This window comes from Numida meleagris, chromosome 16 (assembly GCF_002078875.1).
Source record: "Numida meleagris isolate 19003 breed g44 Domestic line chromosome 16, NumMel1.0, whole genome shotgun sequence".
Classification (NCBI taxonomy): Eukaryota; Metazoa; Chordata; class Aves; order Galliformes; family Numididae; genus Numida; species Numida meleagris.
In genome coordinates this window covers 2,200,832-2,217,727 of record NC_034424.1, presented here as the reverse complement: position 1 = coordinate 2,217,727, position 16,896 = coordinate 2,200,832, and the positions used below count along the sequence as shown (strand labels likewise).

The 16,896-nt window shown below is 61.4% G+C and overlaps 3 protein-coding genes across 3 annotated transcripts in view; 1 reads left to right on the top strand and 2 right to left on the bottom strand.

Moving 5' to 3' along the window:
• FAM129B (family with sequence similarity 129 member B) lies at window positions 1,723-12,114 on the top strand (the record flags this gene model as incomplete). Its single annotated transcript, XM_021414260.1, is given in 13 exon segments — window positions 1,723-1,853; window positions 4,169-4,297; window positions 4,649-4,754; window positions 5,007-5,174; window positions 7,171-7,286; window positions 7,363-7,467; window positions 8,123-8,285; window positions 8,535-8,722; window positions 8,904-9,059; window positions 9,190-9,306; window positions 9,696-9,803; window positions 9,895-10,006; window positions 10,304-12,114. Coding segments are annotated over 13 exon segments (2,624 nt in total), but the record flags the coding sequence as incomplete, so codon positions are not given.
• On the bottom strand, window positions 12,115-15,380 carry SLC31A2 (solute carrier family 31 member 2). The gene is made up of 4 exons (XM_021414262.1): window positions 15,248-15,380; window positions 13,390-13,456; window positions 13,006-13,228; window positions 12,115-12,795 (listed from the first exon to the last, which is right to left on the bottom strand). The coding sequence occupies exons 1-4, from the start codon at window positions 15,251-15,253 to the stop codon at window positions 12,597-12,599; spliced, it is 495 nt and encodes a 164-aa protein (XP_021269937.1). The 5' UTR covers window positions 15,254-15,380; the 3' UTR covers window positions 12,115-12,596.
• Window positions 15,897-16,896, bottom strand: part of LOC110407044 (collagen alpha-1(I) chain-like) — a 41,056-nt gene continuing 40,056 nt past the window's right edge. Inside the window, exons 66-68 of the mRNA XM_021414259.1 lie at window positions 16,613-16,693; window positions 16,268-16,512; window positions 15,897-16,125 (exon numbers count right to left, since the gene is read on the bottom strand). Of these exons, the coding sequence (XP_021269934.1) occupies window positions 15,936-16,125; window positions 16,268-16,512; window positions 16,613-16,693 (516 nt within the window). The 3' untranslated portion in view covers window positions 15,897-15,935. The remainder of the gene's footprint in view (window positions 16,126-16,267; window positions 16,513-16,612; window positions 16,694-16,896) is intronic.

The following is a 16,896-nucleotide window of genomic DNA, read 5'->3' as shown; positions in this document are numbered from 1 at the left end:
CTATGTCACAGCTGCGCAGCGCTGAGCGCTTCCACCGCCGCCAGCAGATCCCCCTGAGCTCACCCCTTAGGAGGGGACCCGGGGGCAGAGCAGAGCTGGACCCTCTGCTCAAGGCCCAGTGGACCCCAACTGGGGCAGGGACCGCGTGCCCCAGAGCCCAGCACCCCCCTGGTGCACCCCATCTGGGGGGGATGGCAGCGCTGCTGGCGGCTTCACTGAGAACCCTTTGTTTCGCTATCTGCAAGTAATTGACTTTTGCTTTCCCATTTGCTTAAGACCTCTTAATTGGCCCCGTTGTTAATCGGAGAAGAATGAGTGACTAAGCCGTCTGGACAGCTCGGGGAGCGGGGACGCTTTTTTTTTTCCCATGAACTGAAAGGAAATGAAACCTCAAAGCGTCCCTGTAAATCTCAGCTGTCAACGTCGCCGCCCGGAGCCGCAGCCAAAATAACGCGATCCGCGGGCGCGCACGGCAGAACCGCCCCGCGGGCACGGGCACGGCATGGCTGCACGCCGGGCTGGTGCCAGGAGAAAATGCCAAAAAATGGGATGAGGAATTTCTCTCCTCGCTCCTTGCTGTCGGAGGGGGTGCGCGGCGCATCCTCGGTCCGTCCGTCCAAAGCGCCGGGGAGACGGAGCAGCCCCGCTGCTGGCAGCTTCGGCTCTTCCCCCGTGACACATCCAGGGCAAAGTTGAGCAGAATTCAAACTGGAGGCCCCGTGCGCTCGAGGGAACGCTGGGAAAGCCGTCCTTTTGCTGGCAGCCTCTCCCCAAAATGCTGGATGCTTTGCAGCGGGGCTTTGTTGCAGACGAGGCTCGGATGGGGTCTGGAGTCGGGCAGGGTGCACGTCGGGGAGGGTGCCCACGGGGCAGGGTGCTCGTGGGGCCGGGTGCTCGTGCAGCAGCGTGCCGTGCTGGTGCCAAGCGGCGTGGGTGGCACAGGGCTGGCTTTTGGGTGCTGCGCCAGCACCTGGTGACTCAGGCCGTGGGAGTCCCTCCGGCACCTCCAGATTCCACCGTGCTGAAGTCAGGCAGGGCGGGGGGCGTGGGGGCAGCCAGGCTTCGGGGGGTGCGGGAGCCTTCTAAGCGCCACGGTGGGTGTCCACCCTTTATGGGGTGGGGGGCACTGTTTGGGTTGCCTTGCCTCCTGCTGCACGCTTGGCCCTGAGCGTCTCCAGCCCCTCCAAGTGACATCCCTTATGGGGCATCGCGGGTCCTGAGCGTGGGGCTGGGGGGCTGCCCCCATCCCCAGCCACTTGGAGTGGTGGCGAAGGCGCAGCCCTTCCTGTGGGGCTGCAGTGGGCCGGGCCGGGGGCTGCACAATGCGCAGGAAGCGCCGTGGTGCCGGAATCGCCTTAATGTCAGGAATTTCCTGCCTGGGAGAGGAATCCGCAGCATTAATGTGAAAGGCCAAAAAAAAAAAAATAAGAAGACTGTGCTAACCTTGGGCTGGACGGGGAGGGCGGAGGGCAGAGGCTGAACCCTGCTCCTCTGGGCACGAGGGCAGCACGGCGGTGTTGGCCGGGTGTGAAAATGCACACGTGCCCAAATTTGTGCTGTGGGATGCCGAGCTCAGCCTGTGGGGCTGCTCCCCATGGGGCACAGAGGTGCTGGAGGCCCCACAGCGACGTGGCACCGGGGACACATCCCCAGGGTGCACCCAGGGCTGCGGGTTGGGGCTGCAGGGAGCACTCTGACTCTAACTCTACTCTCCCTTTGCAGAGAAGACCGGGAAGGTGCTGGGGGAGTTCTCCCGCTGCTACAGAGAGCAATATGGGGTAGCACTCTTCAACAGCGTCCGCTATGAGGTTGAAGGCAATGGGGGGCCGCAGTCACAGCTGCTGCACCGCAAGGTAAGAGCTCAGACTCAGGATGAAGGTACGGCTTCATCTTCCTCCCTCTGCGCTGGGCAGCCCCATAGGAATGGAGGCACCGTGGGGCTGGGAGAGGAGCCCCGAGGAGAAGGTGATGGAGGGGGGTCTTTAGCCCGTGGGGGTCCCCTGAAGGCTTTCTGCTCTGATCAGTGCAGTGAGCACACCTAGTGGCTCGGTGTGGATGTGGGGCTGGCTGCAGGCACTCCTTGCTGATATGGAGCTCCTGGGAACTGCCCATGCCCTATAAATCCTTGGGTGAGGCTGCAGCTGTAGGGCATGGCTGGGTTGTACCGAGCTGCCTTTGCTCTGCTGCTGGGTGCAAGCCACGCTCCAGCACTAGGAAGGGCATGAAATCGTTCCTGAGCAGCTCTCAGCCTGAAATGCCTCCGTCACCCTACTTCAAGGGACATAAAGTAATCCAAAAACATTCCCAAAGGCCCTCATAGGGAGTTGTCATCACTGCAGCCTTTGGGATGGGGCATTGCGTGCAGGAGGGCAGGGTGGGCACACAGCCACGGGTGTTTGCAAAGTCACAGAATATCCCGAGCGGGAAGGGACCCACAGGGATCACTGGGTCCAACTCAATGGGAGGGGGACAACTTACACGAGGACCGGAGCGGTGACACTCCCGGTGTGTCCTGACTCGTGCGGGTGTTGCAATGTCCCTGCCTGCCCGGGTGTGTCAAGCAAAATAAAGGTGTGGAGGGACGAGTTCCTGAGCAGGAACAGGGAGCCCAGTGTCCGCAGGGAGGAAATAATCGGGTCATCATCGCTTGGCTGATGCCTTCGCCGGGTGGTGCCTCCTGAAGCAAGCCCAGGAATGTCTGAGAAGCGGCAACAGCACGAGGTCAGGGGCATGGTGCAGCACCGGGTTATGGGTAGGACCAAGAAGGACCAAATGGGACCAAACAGGACCTAATAGGACCAAGAAGGACTAAATAGGACCAAACAGGGCCAAGTAAGACCAAATAGGACCAAACAGGGCCAAGTAAGACCAAATAGGACCAAGCAGGATGAAGTAGAACCAAACTGGGCCTAACTTGACCAAACTGGACTGAACAGGACCAAGTAGGACCAAACAGGACCAAGTAGGACCAAGCAGGACCTATCAGGACCAAATAGGACCAAGCAGGACCTATGAGGACCAAATAGGACCAAAAGTCCAAGTAGGACGTCCCTCCTGCACCAAGTCCCCTCTGCAGGGAGGCATGCACTGTCATCTGGTTTGGTGACAAGCTGTGGGGACAGCACTTGGGGCAGGCACACCTGCACGTGGGAGCGATGCAGGGACAGCCCCTGGGGCAGAGCAGGGATGCTGCAAAGCTCTCATCTACCCTAGGAGTCCATCCCCGAGCATCCTCCTCCACGCACGTCGGCCGCCTCCCTGCCCCTCCTTGCAATTTGCCACATTCCTGCATGTCCCAGATGTTTGCTGGGTGAGGCAGGCTCAGGGCTCCCGGGTGCAAGCCAGGTCCTTGCAATGGGCTGAGCCCTGTTGTTTGGGCTGCCCCTGAGCGATGCTGATGGGAGCTGGCATCACCTTGGCTCTGCTGGACCTTCGCTGTCCCCATCTCTCTCGTGACCTTTGGGTTAGGGCTGTCACCCCCAGCTCAACATCCCACTGCTTCTCCCCATCTAGATGTCCCTTTATTCCTTTGGGAAATGCTTTGGATGGGGACAGGGGCTGTGCTGTGGGGCTGTAAGCCTTTTTGCTGAGCCAGGATGTTCTCGGTCCTCCCCAAAACCAAAGCGGGTGCTGCTTGGTGAAGGGGTTCAGTGTTTGGGGAAGGAAACGAGGGGAGAAATGTCCATCATCAGGGTCGTGCTGGGTGCCCAGTGCTGGTGCCCACAACGGCCACCGCGGTGGATGGAGGATGGAGGGGCAGCCGCCGGCTGCTCACGCTGTCAGGAGAGCTCTCAGCTCTTGTTTATATTCCTAGGGTCATAAAAATTCCTGGGACGCATTCTTGGCTGGCTCATGGATGGTGTCAGCGCAGCCTGCGGGGGCTGGAGGGGCTGCTTGGCCCCGAGACGTGGGATGATGGCCTCATCCTGCTCCGTCCCTGCAGCCTGGGGCATTCCAGCACCGTCTGGAGTTGGGATATAGGGGATGGTCACCTCTGTGGTGACCGCTGTGTGGGCATCCCCCGGAGCTCTGTTAGGGCTGTGCAGATGGGACCCCCCCCCAGAACATCACCCAGAGGCACAGTTCAGGCACCTGCATTTGAGGGACAGTGGGGTGGGTGCTCCCCATCGCCCCCATCCCCGTGTCACTGCACGTCTCCTCCCGGCAGGTCCCGCTGGAGGACCACGTCATCTACTCGGGCAACCTCTTCCAGTACATCGAAGAGAACAAGAAGTGGAGGAACCGCTTCTGCGTGGTCCCGCACAACTATGGGCTGGTGCTGTACGAGAACAAACTGGTGAGGACGGCTCCAGCACCACCTCCTTGCATGGGGCTGTCACCTGTGGGTGATCCTACGGAGCCGGCTGCTCTCTGCCCATGTCAACCCTCTGCTCCCCATCCTCCTCGGGGCTGACTTCCATGCAAGGAAGGGCACCCCGTGACCATCCATGGTGTTTCCTGGTGGCCCTTGGTGTTTCCAAGCTGCCCTTTGAGCTTTCCTTCCCCATCCATCCTGATGGAGGAGGACAAAGACCCTTTCACCCATCTCCCATGGGTGATGGGTGAAACAGAGCCCCACTGGACTCTTCCCATTGCTGTACCTGTGCCCCACATCACCACCCCGCTCTGACCAGCTCTTTCTGCTCAGGCTTATGAGAGAGAGCTGCCTCCCCGCGTGCTAATCAACAGTGCGGGCTACAAGGTGCTCACCTCGGTGGAGCAGTACCTGGAGCTGGTGAACAGCAGCCTGCCCGGTGAGTGGGGAGGGATGCTCGGGGTCTCCCCGCATCCCCAAGCTGCTGAGCATCCCATGGGGATAGGCGGGTGGGGGTGGTTTTGTGGTGTGGGGTTGCAACCCTGTGGTCCCCCAGCTGGAGCTTCCATCGGGATGCTGTGCCCCTCATAAGCCCCTGGGATGCAGATGGGGACCAGCAGACGGACCCCCCACCCCTGCAGCATCCCTTGTCCCCATCCCTCTGCCCTTCAGCGCATCTTTCTCCCCGCAGGCGTCACCCCCAAATCGGGGAACACCCCCATCCTGAAGTGCCCCACGGATTTTCCCCTCATCCTCTGGCACCCCTACGCCCGGCACTATTACTTCTGCCTGATGACGGGCAAAGAGCAGGAGAAGTGGGGAGCGGTGTTCCAGGACTGCGTGCGGCACTGCAACAACGGTGAGCGGGGGGCACCTGGGGGTGGGGAGGGCATCGTGGGGTTTTGGGAGCCCCGCAGCGGTCTCTGTTGACCTACAGGGGGTAGAAGATGTGGGGGTGACGAGGTGGGAATGGGCCAGCAGTGAAGGAGGGCACGGGGGTCTGCTCCCCATGCCCCTGAGCAGCGGGATGGCAGTGCCAGCCTGCAGCCAGCTGGACGCCGGCGTGAGGAGCCCTAATGACTATTTACCACCCCAAGGCAGAAAATATTCGGTAATTAAAGTCATCAAAACTGCAGGCAGCCTCCATCCTGCTCTCCCTCCCTCCTCCCACCCTCTTTGGGGCGAGGGCTGCGTGCGGCCAGGACCGGCCTCCCACGGCCCCGATACTGTGTCAGGAGAACATGATTTTCCTGCTGAGCCGTACCCGGGTGCTCCTGGGGCGAGACAGCATCCCAGGGAGGAGGTGCTGGCCCTGCAGCCTGCTTCAAAGCAAAGAGCAACGCTGCCTGCTCTGCTGCGTGCCTTTCCCTCCTGGGAGCTGCGTGTAGCCCCATTTTTAGGGGGCAGAGTGATGGAGCTGGGTAATAATCTGTGCTGTGCACTGGGTGCGCTCCTCCTCCTCTGCACTGGCGCAGAGATGGGCACAGCCCCAGGAACAGATCTGCTCGGCTGGGTTTCTCCATTTGTGCAGACTGTTTTTCTTTGTGAGACGTTCCTTCCCTTCCCAGCTCCAGATTCCTGCCCGCCGCTGTTCTTGCCGTGTTTCAGATCCTGTTTCAAATCCAATGAAAGATCTTTTGTTGCTGTTGAGCAACTTTTTTTTTTTTTTTCTTTTCTTTTCCAAATTAAAGGCTCTGTGTCTTCCTCCAGCTGTAAATAGTGTGGGAATTTTCACCTCCCTTTACAAGCCCCTGGTTTGGTAACACCAGCTGTTCCCTAAGGACTGGGGACGAGCGATGGGACCCCTCACACAGGTTGTCCAGCCTGGTCACCCCCTGCCCTATGGATCTATGGGACCTCTGCCCATGCCTGGCACCTCGCTACATGGCGCTGTCACCAGGGGAGCATCGCCAAGAGAGCTGGGGAGCAGCAGCCAGACCCCTGGGAGGGGCTGAGGGTGACATCCATATCCATGCCCCCCTTGTGCAGTGGCCCCGTGCTGCGATGAATCACAGCGCTGACATCCCGGGGGCAGCAGAACCGGCTGGAGCACGCTGTGCTGTGCCTCCTCGTGACTCATCCCCGCTTTCCTCTTCCTCCCAGGCTGTGCTGTGTCCTCAGAGCCCCCATTCCTCCAGCCCCTCCCAGGCAGCCCAGGGCCCTGTGCACCATGGGGGGCTTAAAAAGCCCGGAGGACTGACTCCATGCACCAGTGGGGCTTGCAGAGCTCCCCCAGTCCTCCTCAGCCCCTGCTCCAGCTGTGCCACTGGGCTTGCAGGGCCACCAGGTCCCCGTGTTCCACTGGGGCTTGCTGACCCCTTGGTCCTCGTAGACCCTTGGGGCACACTAGGACCCTCCTCTGACTGCAGTATCAGGGATTGCTGTGTTCACAGTTCCCCGTGCATCACTGGGGCATACTGAGCTCCCCATTCTGCTGTGCCCTGCTCCTGCTCTGCTTCAGGGCTTGCTGAGCCCACAGGTCCCCATGCAGCATTGGGGCACACTGAGCCCCCAGTCCTCCTGGCCCACCAGGGCTCACTGAACTGCTGGGCTCACCTTGCACCATCAGCGCTCACTGAGCCCCTGGGTCCTACTGAGCTGTTTTCTCTTGGGTGCTCTCCTGCCCTCCCCTTTTCCTCCTGGACACTCTCCTGCCCTGCATCCCGCTCAGGGGCTCTGTGTGCACGAGCTCCCCCACCATCCTGTGTCTGGGACAGCATTAGGGACAGGGTCCCCCCCATCCCCGGGCACTGTGCAATGGCCCTGCAGACACAGGGAACCCCTGCAACGTGCAGGCTGGGGAAGTGGCAGTGGCCCCCCTCCATCCTCATGCTCATTCATCCCCTCCCCACCAGGGATCTCGGAGGACTCCAAAGTGGAGGCCCCAGCCTTCACCGACGCCGTCCGCATGTACCGCCAGTCCAAGGAGCAGTACGGCACCTGGGACATGCTGTGCGGCAACCAGACCCAGGTGAGGGCTGGCCCCAGGGGCTGTGTGGGGTCGGGGTAGGGCCGAGCAGGGCCCCCACCGCCTCCTCCCTTTGCAGGTCCTGAGCAACCTGGTGATGGAGGAGCTGCTGCCGGAGCTGCGGAGCGCCATCGGCCCGCGGCTGAAGGGCAAAGCACAGGAACGCCAGCGGGCCTGGATCCAGGTGCGGGCGGTGTCCGTGGGGACATCGGTGCTGACCCCCCTGCCTGAGCTGCCCCCGCTTTGGGGCACGTCCCATCCCACGGGCTGGCTTGCCCCATGCCTCCTTGTCGGTGTCACTCCGCCCAGGACCTTGTTGTCCCCGCTGCTCCGCGTGCAGCCAGCCCTGCCCAGCACTCTGCTTCTGAGAGTGAGGGAATCCAACTGGAGGAAGCCCGGCCCACGAGCACAGCCCATCCTGCTATATTTAGTGAGCCATTTTTAGGGTAGCGCGGGCTAAATCCAGCCCCAGCCCTTGCCAGAAAGACAGAGCACTCTTCAGAACCGCCTGTTGCAGCCTTCACAGTTGCCACCAAGCTCGTAATGTGCAGCCTAAAAATGCACAAAACTTGCTTTCTTTTTTTCCAGTAGCTGCGTTCTCCACGGCGCAGCCCAGAGTTAGTGCTGCAAAACTGGGAAGGGCGAGGGAGGGAGGGAGGGAGGGAGGGGAGGGACTGCTCTGCCGCCTGCTGGTCCCAGAATCACAGCATCAGGCTGCAGTGTGGGCTCCAACAACAGTCTCAGGGAGCTCATGAGTCCTGCCCATGTCCCAGGTCTGGGGGTATCCCATGGGCTTGTGACCATCAGGGGGCTCCTGTCACCCTCCTCTCCCTCCCCAGATCTCGGATGCTGTCTATAGGATGGTCTACGAGCAGACCAAGTCACAATATGATGCCATGGTGGCCAAGTGTGAGCTGGAGCGGCCCCAGATGGAGAGCAGCATCCGGACTGACATGGACCAGATCATCACCTCCAAGGAGCACCTGGCCAGCAAGATCCGAGGTAGAGCCCCATGGGGAGAGGGCACAGATGGGGGACCAGTTGGGCAGTGAGCCCAAAGCAAGGCAGTGGGACAGGAATGGGTTTAATGCAGGCTGAGGGCCACCTTCAAGAGCCCCTTCCATTGTCCCATGGGTCTGAGAGACTTCTGGAGGGGTTTGAGGAAAGGAGCATCCTCTCTCCCAGGCTGGGGTTAGGTGGAGCTGGAAGGGCAGAGCAGCCTTGCCATGCTCCCCGCTGCTCTCCGCCCAGCCTTCGTCCTCCCCAAAGCGGAGATCTGTGTCCGCAACCACGTCCAGCCCTACATCTCCTCCATCCTGGAGGCCCTGATGACCCCCACAAGCCAGGGCTTCGCCGAGGTGCGGGAGGTCTTCTTCAAGGAGGTGACGGACATGAACATGAACATCGTCAACGAGGGCGGCCTGGAGAAGCTGGTGGAGGTGAGCTCTGAGCCGGGCAGGGGTGAGGCTGGGGGTGGCATGGCCGATCCCATTGCCATACCCAGTAAGGACAGAGCTGGGGAACCACAGGCTGAGAAGACACCCGGGGACGGAGCCCAGGTGGAGGTGTGGGCTGTGGGGTGGTACGTCCCAGCCCTGCTGAGCTCAGCTCTGTCCCCAGTACATGGAGAAGCTGTCCCACCTGGCCTTCCACCCGGTGAAGATGCAGTCGTGCTACGAGAAGATGGAGCAGCTGAAGCTGGAGGGCCTCCAGCAGCGCTTTGACGTCTCCAGCACATCTGTCTTCAAGCAGAGGGCCCAGATCCACATGCGACAGGTAGGATAGGCATTCCCTGCCTTCCTTCATCCCTGTGTCTCCCCAAGGCAGAGCTGCTGGAGTGTGGGGACAGATCCAGCCCAGCCCCTTTGGTCCCCGACTGCCACTGACCCCTTGGTTCTTGTTACAGCAAATGGATGATGCCTTGTACACCTTCGAGACGCTGCTCCACCAGGAGCTGGGGAAGCTGCAGGGCAAGGATGAGCTCTGCAAGTCCATCCAGCGCATCCTGGAGAGGGTGCTCAAGGTGAGGGCTGGGGCTGCTCCCATACCCTGGGGGCTTCTGGGGCGAGGAGGACAGCAAGGACCCTCATAGCGTATGCCAAAAGTTTGCTGGGGAATGGCTTCTTGCTGTTGAGACTTCTGTGCATTTCGCTGAGATCTGGGGCAAATGAATGGGGGAGGAGGTGGAGGACCCAGACCCATATGAAGGCATGCATGATCCATGGGAAAGCCACTCGGGATTCAGAGTGGCCCAAACCCTTCTGCAGAAAGTGGGGACTGAGGATGCAAGGGGCGGGGGAATCCATTCAGCCCCATGCAAATGGATTGGGAACCCAAATGCATGGGCTGTGCCTGTGCCGCCCTGCAGCCCTCGTGAGTGCTGACCCATGGCCACTCTCACTTGCCCCCCAGAAATATGATTACGACAGCAGCACCGTGCGGAAGAAGTTCTTCAGGGAGGCCCTGCTGCAGATCACCATCCCCTTCCTGCTGAAGAAGCTGGCGCCCACCTGCAAAGGGGTAAGCTCATGGGAGGACCCCTCTGTGGAGGCTCAGTATCCCTGGGGATGGGGAGCTCCTGCATCTCACCCTGATCCCTCCCCTCTGGCAGGAGCTAGCCAAGTTCCAGGAGCTCATCTTTGAAGACTTTGCCAGCTTCATCCTGGTAGAGAACACGTACGAGGAGGTCGTGCTGCAATCTGTGATGAAGGACATCATGCAAGGTAGGGGGCTCTGGGGGGCTCCAGCTGCTTGGGTGGGGAGACCCCTCATGTGTGCAAGGGCTTAGCAGCATGGGGAGCATCTAGGGAGTCCAACTGAGTGCTGGGATCCACAGAAGGAAGAGTGACCCCATGCACAATGCTGGGCTTCATAGAAGGGAGGGGTGACCCCATGCAAGGAGCTGTGTTCCATGGGTCACCCCATGCAAGGTGCTGGGGTCCATAGGAGGAAGGGTGACCCCCACGCCAGGTGCAGGGGGCCGGTGCCACCCCATCTGATCTCTCTCTCGGTGCCACCAGCCGTGAAGGAGGCAGCCGTGCAGCGGAAGCACAACCTGTACCGCGACAGCATGGTGATGCACAACAGCGATCCCAACCTGCACCTGCTGGGCGAGGGCACCCCCATCGACTGGGGCGAGGAGCACGGCGGGCAGCCCGAGGCTGAGCCGGCCGCCGACAAGCGCCGCAGAGCCAAGCAGGTGGTGTCGGTGATCCAGGACGATGAGGGGGCCCTGCCCTATGAGATGGGTGCGGAGATGCTGATGTCGCCCAGCTCTCCGGAGCCGCCGAGGTCCCCGGATGGGGTGACGGAGATTCGGGAAGCGCTGTCCAAGGAGAGCATTGAGGTGCTCACAGAGGAGCGGCTGACGAACGGTACCCACGGCACGCGGGACAGCGGTGCCACCAAGGAGGTGGTGGTGGCAGCGGGGGCTGCACCAGGTGATGTCCCCCCAAAGGGTCCGGCCGGTGAAGGGGATGGGGTGCGGCGTCCTGCGCCGGCAGCACCCACATCTGGAGCCGAGGTCCCGTCAGAGGATGGGGTGCGCCGTGCACCACCAGCAGCACTGGCACCCGGAGCTGAGAGCACAGCAGGGGGTAAGGTGCAGCATGCCATGCCTGCGTCACCCACAACTGGAGCTGAGGTCCTGCCACAGGATGGGCTGCACCGTGCTGCGCCTGCATCACCCGTATCTGGAGCTGAGGTCACATCTGGAGCCGAGATCCCATCTGGAGATAAGGTGCATCGTGCCACACCGCCATCCCCTGCACCCAGAGCTGATGTCCCACCCAGCGACAAGGTGCACCACGCCATGCCGGCGTCACCTGCATCCGGAGCTGAGGTCCCATCAGGAGATGAGGTGCCTCACGCCACACCACCATCCCCTGCACCCAGAGCCGAGGTCCCATTGCCACCCACTGGGACCGCTTGCCACCAGCGCAGTGACAAGGAGACGGGTGAGGAGGTGGCCCTCCCAGTGGCATGCAGCCCCCCACCGCCCGCGGGCACGACGGAGAGCTTTGAGGGGATGCAGACTGAGTTCTAGCCCCATTCCCGCTGCAGACTGGCCCTGGTGATGCTGGGGATGGGGGCTGGGACCAGGGAGGGATGGGGAACACCTAACTGGGAAGAGCCCTGTGTGGTCCTGCTAGGAGAGGCTGGGGGGGGCCTGGCTTGGCACAGGGCACCCGCTGCACTCTGCTCTGTCCTTCTTCTGCCTTATTTCCTTCTTTTCTACTGGAGAGATGCTTTACCCACCCCGGGGCTGCAGGATGCTCCCACTGCCGTCCCCATGCCCACAGCGGTGGGGTGCTCCTGGGCATCCTCTGCTACCACCGAGAGGAGGTTCCACCAACATGTCCACGAGGGTTGGGGTGTGCAGCACTGCGTGGCATTTGGTCCTGGGGGGTGCACCCCACCTCGCTGTGCACAGGTGAGCACCCCCTGCCCTCACACCAGCAGTGATGGGGCACAGCCGTGGGGCTTCAGCAGAGGTCTGGGGGGGGGCGGTACCCCCCCAGTGCAGGGTTGGACGCAGGCTCTGGGTGGGGATGCACTAAAAGCACTGGAGAAATGGTTGGGGCTGGGGCGTCTGCGTGTACCCGTGTGTGCACACCTGCAGCCCCCCCGCAGCTCAACTCGACCCCGCTGTAGGTTTGGTGCCGCTGTTTCTGCCACTCCAGGGGGTGCCCAGCCCAAACCACTGGGGAAGGCCCCCCCCCCCCCCCCCCCCGAAGTGCCTTGCTTTGGGAACTTCAAACCTGTCTCTTCCAAGATATTTTATTAAGAATGTTATACAAATGTTTTAAAAATATATATATGCTTATAATAATTAATAAAAGAGAAAAAAAAGCTTTATTTAAAACCAGAGGAGGGCATCCTTAACTCCTAAACCCTGCTGCGAGCCGGGGCCCCCATTGCTCTGCAGCACGCAGCAGCCAAGAGCTGAGCGATGCAATGGTTTCACTGCCATGGGCATCCCAGCAGCAGCACGCCCCGACCCCGGCCCTAAAGTGCTACAAGAGAGGTGCACGAGCCAGCGCCCAGCACCCACAAGGCACAGCGTGAGGGGGCATGAGCAGGGCTGAGTCCTGCCCAGCGCACACCTGGAGCATCCCAGTGCCCCACCAGCAGGCATCATCCCCATCCCACAGCCACAAAGCTCCCTGAGAGCACAGGGACAGCCACGGTGGCAGGGCAGGGGACAGCCCTGGTGCCAGCCCCGTCCTTGCCAGCACCGCACATCCCAGCACTGCGTCTTCAGGGCTCTGTGTCTTGCACAGCACAAGGACAGAGCCAGCAGAAGTGACAGTGCTACTGGACGGGATGAGAAGTGCCCCCCCCGTAGCCCACCCAGAGCAGTGGGTACACCACGAAGTAGCCGATGGCGGAGCCTGCGACCACCCCGAGGAAGATCCATGCGTTGTAGGACATGACGGCCAGCATCAGCGTGTAGCCCACCACCACCTGAACCACGTGCAGCAGCGTCTGACCCACATGGTACCGGAACCACCTGTAGGGAAAGACAGAGACCCTCAGCATGGGGAAAGTACAGGTATCACCCCTGTGGGTGACCAGGATTTGGCCACTGCTTTGGGGCTGCAACAGCAGGGCAGACACAAACCTGGCTCTGAGTGAATATGGAAGGGATTATGGAGAGGGTGAAGGTGGTCCTTCCCTCCATCCCCATCTCCTGGCCCTCCCAGCACCCCCAGCCCCATACCTGCCCTGCGCAGCCTCACGCTCCCGGACGCTGCTGTCCTCGCTGTCCCCACCGCCGCCGCCGCCATCCCCGCTGTGCCCCTCATCTGGTCCCAGCAGCGCTTCCTGGCTGAAGTTGGGGGGCACGGCCAGCAGCGCCCGCCGCAGCACTTTGGCTTTGCCCATCTTCACCACTTCGTACAGCACGGAGAGCAGCAGGATCACCAGCACTGACAGCGCCAGCCCTGCACAGACAACCCCAACGATGCCATCAGCAGCAATGCTCTGCTCCCAAAAAGAACAGCTTGCGCTCAGCTGAGCAAATCGTTTTCAGCAAGGACAGTGAAAATGCTCTCCAACCATTTGCAGGGAGGGAGGGGTTTGCTCACTCGGGAGCACAGCCTACCTGTGGGGCTGTGCACGCTCCAGAAGTCAAAGAGCAGCACCAGCCTGTCCGAGAAGAAGAAGGTCATCTGCAAAGGAGGCAAGAAACAGCATTCGGGGCCGGCCCCTCCTGTGTGTTTGAAGGCAAAGCCCTGCTGGCAGAGCACGCAGGGAGCTGGTGGCCATGTGACATCAGTGGGAAATCCCACAGCGCTGGCAGTCACTCGGGGTTTGGCCAAACGCTGCAAGTTCTGTCCAGTTCCCAGAACAGGAAAGGGAACTGCGGCTGCAAATCTCAGGCATGCAATGCTGCTAAGAGAAGCCCTGACCAACCCCGTCACCAACACCCAGCCAAGGCCATGCTGCCCTGCACGCACTGCCAGGACTCGAGAGCCGGGAGCTCGTGGCAGGCAGGCACCAGCTGCTGGGTGCTGTCTGGAGCCTACAGCGAAACTGGCGTGACAGCAGCACCTGGGAACCCGCTGAGCTCCTCTGCCTCCCACGGGCTTCTCCTGCCTTGCCTCACCTTGGCAGGGTGCTCCAGAGGCGCCCACAGACGCCAGATGTTCTCCATCCAGATGGAAGCCAGCTGTGCCCTTCCCTGAGCACTGCCCCAAAGCTGCAGCCTCCGCCCCCCACGGTGGGGGTCTGTGTTCTGGGGATGGGTGGGAGGGGGTGTCACAGCCACCCAATGCCAGCACCTCCAGCTGAGAACATCCCTGCAGGGTTTGCTTTCAACCTGCGACTAAATCCCATTTGGGGCCAGTTCACAGTGGAGCAGAGGATGAAGAGAGCTTTATCACGCTGAAGCAGGGGAAGGAGCTTCTAAGCCACGGCTGTTCCCTAACGAAACCACCTCCAGAGCCGACGTCACCGCTGCCAGTTCTTCTTTCTTTGCCACAGCCACACACTGCAAGTTTTCCTCCTCCTTGCAGGAGCTCCCAGCACCCAGCTGTCCCCAGCCATCCCCAGATGTCCCCCCTGTGCTCAGCCCCGACCTGGCCCATCCGCAGTCCCATTTTGGGACCAGCCTCGGCCAGGAATTCCACCCCATAAGCAAAGGCAGCCTCGCTGCAGCCAGGCTCTAATTACACACTCCGGCCGCTCATTACCAAAGCACATTAGGACGTGTAATTGCCTTACGCTTTTAAGCTTCCTCTGGCAACAGATTTATGATAATTAGCCTCCAAATGAAACTACTTCTCCTTTGCACACCTCGACTCCCAGGCTGAGCGGGCAGGAGGCAACGCTACTTCGGGGGCACGGGAGCAGATGCAACAAGCTGAAGGTCCCCACGAGCTGCTGCCCTGTGCCAATGGGTACCAAAGGGCGTTTATGGGACCCAGATGATGCTCCTCGGGCCGGCAGCCACAAGCCACAAGCACCACATCCGAGTGCAGGGCACGGGGGAAGTGACGGTGGCACACCCATGGAGCGACGGCAGCTCCGGCTGCGAGTTTCTGCTGGGAGCGGTGCGTGGGCACGGGGTGGGGACGGCGAGTGCGGGGCGAGCGGGTTTGGCAACCCCGCCGGAGTCGTAAACACAAAGCACGAGGCTGAAAGGGGAAGCAGGGCAAAGCCGTGCGGGAAGACGTGCAGCGCTGCAGGGAGAAGCGTCCGCGAGGAGATAGGGGTGGAAAGGGGCTGGGAAGTTTGGGAAGGAGCGGGATGCGGGAGGCGGCCGCGCTGAGGGAAGGGATGCGCTGCACCGCTCCAGGGGGTGGGCGGCCAGAGCTGTGCGGGGGGGGACCGGAGAGCTGCGGGAGTGCGGACATCACGAGGGGTGACACAGCACGGCACAGCACGGCACAGCACGGCACAGCACGGCACGGCACGGCACAGCTCAGCACAGAACGGTGCGACCCCAGCAGCAGCCTCACCTCCATGGCTCCCGGCTCAGCACAGCTCGGCTCAGCGCAGCACGGTACGGTTCAGCTCGGATCAGCTCGGATCAGCCCGGCGCTGCCGAGTGACGCGAGGTGCGGGGCACGTCGGGAGTTGTAGTGCGGCTGCGGGACCGCCCCGTGCCGTGCCATTCCATACCGTGCCGTGCTGCGCCATGCCGTGCCGTTCCATACCGTGCCGTTCCATTCCATACCGTGCGCCCGTGTCCTTTCGCACCTAAGCCGGCTCGGGCACGGGGAATTGCCCCTCACAAAGGCGGGCGCTGGGGCTGCCCCTGCCTCAGTTTCCCCAGCTGTGAGCACAGCTCCCAGCGCTGGGGAAGGAAACAGGGGGGAGGGTGAGATACTGCTCTTAGTTCCTGGGCCGTTTGTCCAGTGGCCAGACATAGAAGCAATGCAGTTATTAAGACTCCATTTGCTCCTCGAAATAAGAAAACAAAAAATGGGGTGGGGGTGAAGGATAATCCCCTTTCCCCATCCAGCAGTGTTTTTGCCTTTCGTTTCTCCTTTCCTGGCTGTTACGAGCACACAACCCCCTCCACTCATTAAATCAGCACCTTCTCGTATATATATATATAATATATTTATATAATTTATAGAGAAATGACTTTGTAAACAATGTTCTTCTACTTCGGAAGGAAGTGTAGTCCATGGCATAACGCAGCTACAAACACAGCGTGCCACCCCCGCCGGGCTCCCAGTGTTCAGCTGAAGCAGACGGGGCCGATGGTGAACCCGAACTGGTGCGAGGCATCGCCATCGTGGAACACAGCCAGGTCCCGGAGTGGCAGCAGGGCCAGCTCCTCTGTGGCAAAGTGGAAGATGGTGTCGGCGATGGAAGAGTCGTTGTCCGGCTGGAAGGAGCACGAGCAACACTGAGAGCCCCGTGTTGGGCTCACCCCTACCCCCCACCCCATGGGGATGCTCAGATCCAGGGAGCAGCTCAGCCCTAGGTTTGCAGTGCAGGGGATGCTGCCGGGCTCCAGTCCCACTCACCAGGCAGCCCTGCAGCGTGGCTTCGTAGCTCTGCTCCCGGGAGTCAGCCAGGAAGCGGATTTCCTTCTGGGGCTGGGGGCGGTGGGGAGCGGGGCGGCAGGAGTAGGAGACCTTCTGGGTGGCCCTGTGGCTGTGCAGGCGCAGGAAGCGCAGCTGCACCGCGCTGGCCCCTGTGTACTCCAGCTGCGGGGACAACCAGAGAGACGTGGGGTGTAGGGTCCCCAAAGCCAGGGCAGGGTGCAGCCCTACAGAATCACAGGTTGGGATGGTGTTCTGCTACGTGCGGCTGCTGGGGAGGGGGGGGCCCATGGGAAGGGCTTTGTGCCCCCCCCTGGGGTCACTCACCACGAAGCCCCCGGGCAGAGTGCTGAACCACTCAAAGGTGTCCGTGGAGGCGTAGAAGCTCAGCCAGGCTTTGATGGGGACCTGCGGGGATTGGGGACCTTGTCACTGCCCCAGCAAGGGGTGGTGGAACTGCTGCGCTGCCGGATCCACCCCCAGCAGCTGCAAACCAATTGAGGTGCGCATCCACCCTGAAGCAGGGGGACGGGGAACCACCACTCCCTGCAGTGTCAGCGGTCACCGCAGCACAGCACAGGCTCTACCGTCCCTCTGCAGCCACCCCAGCA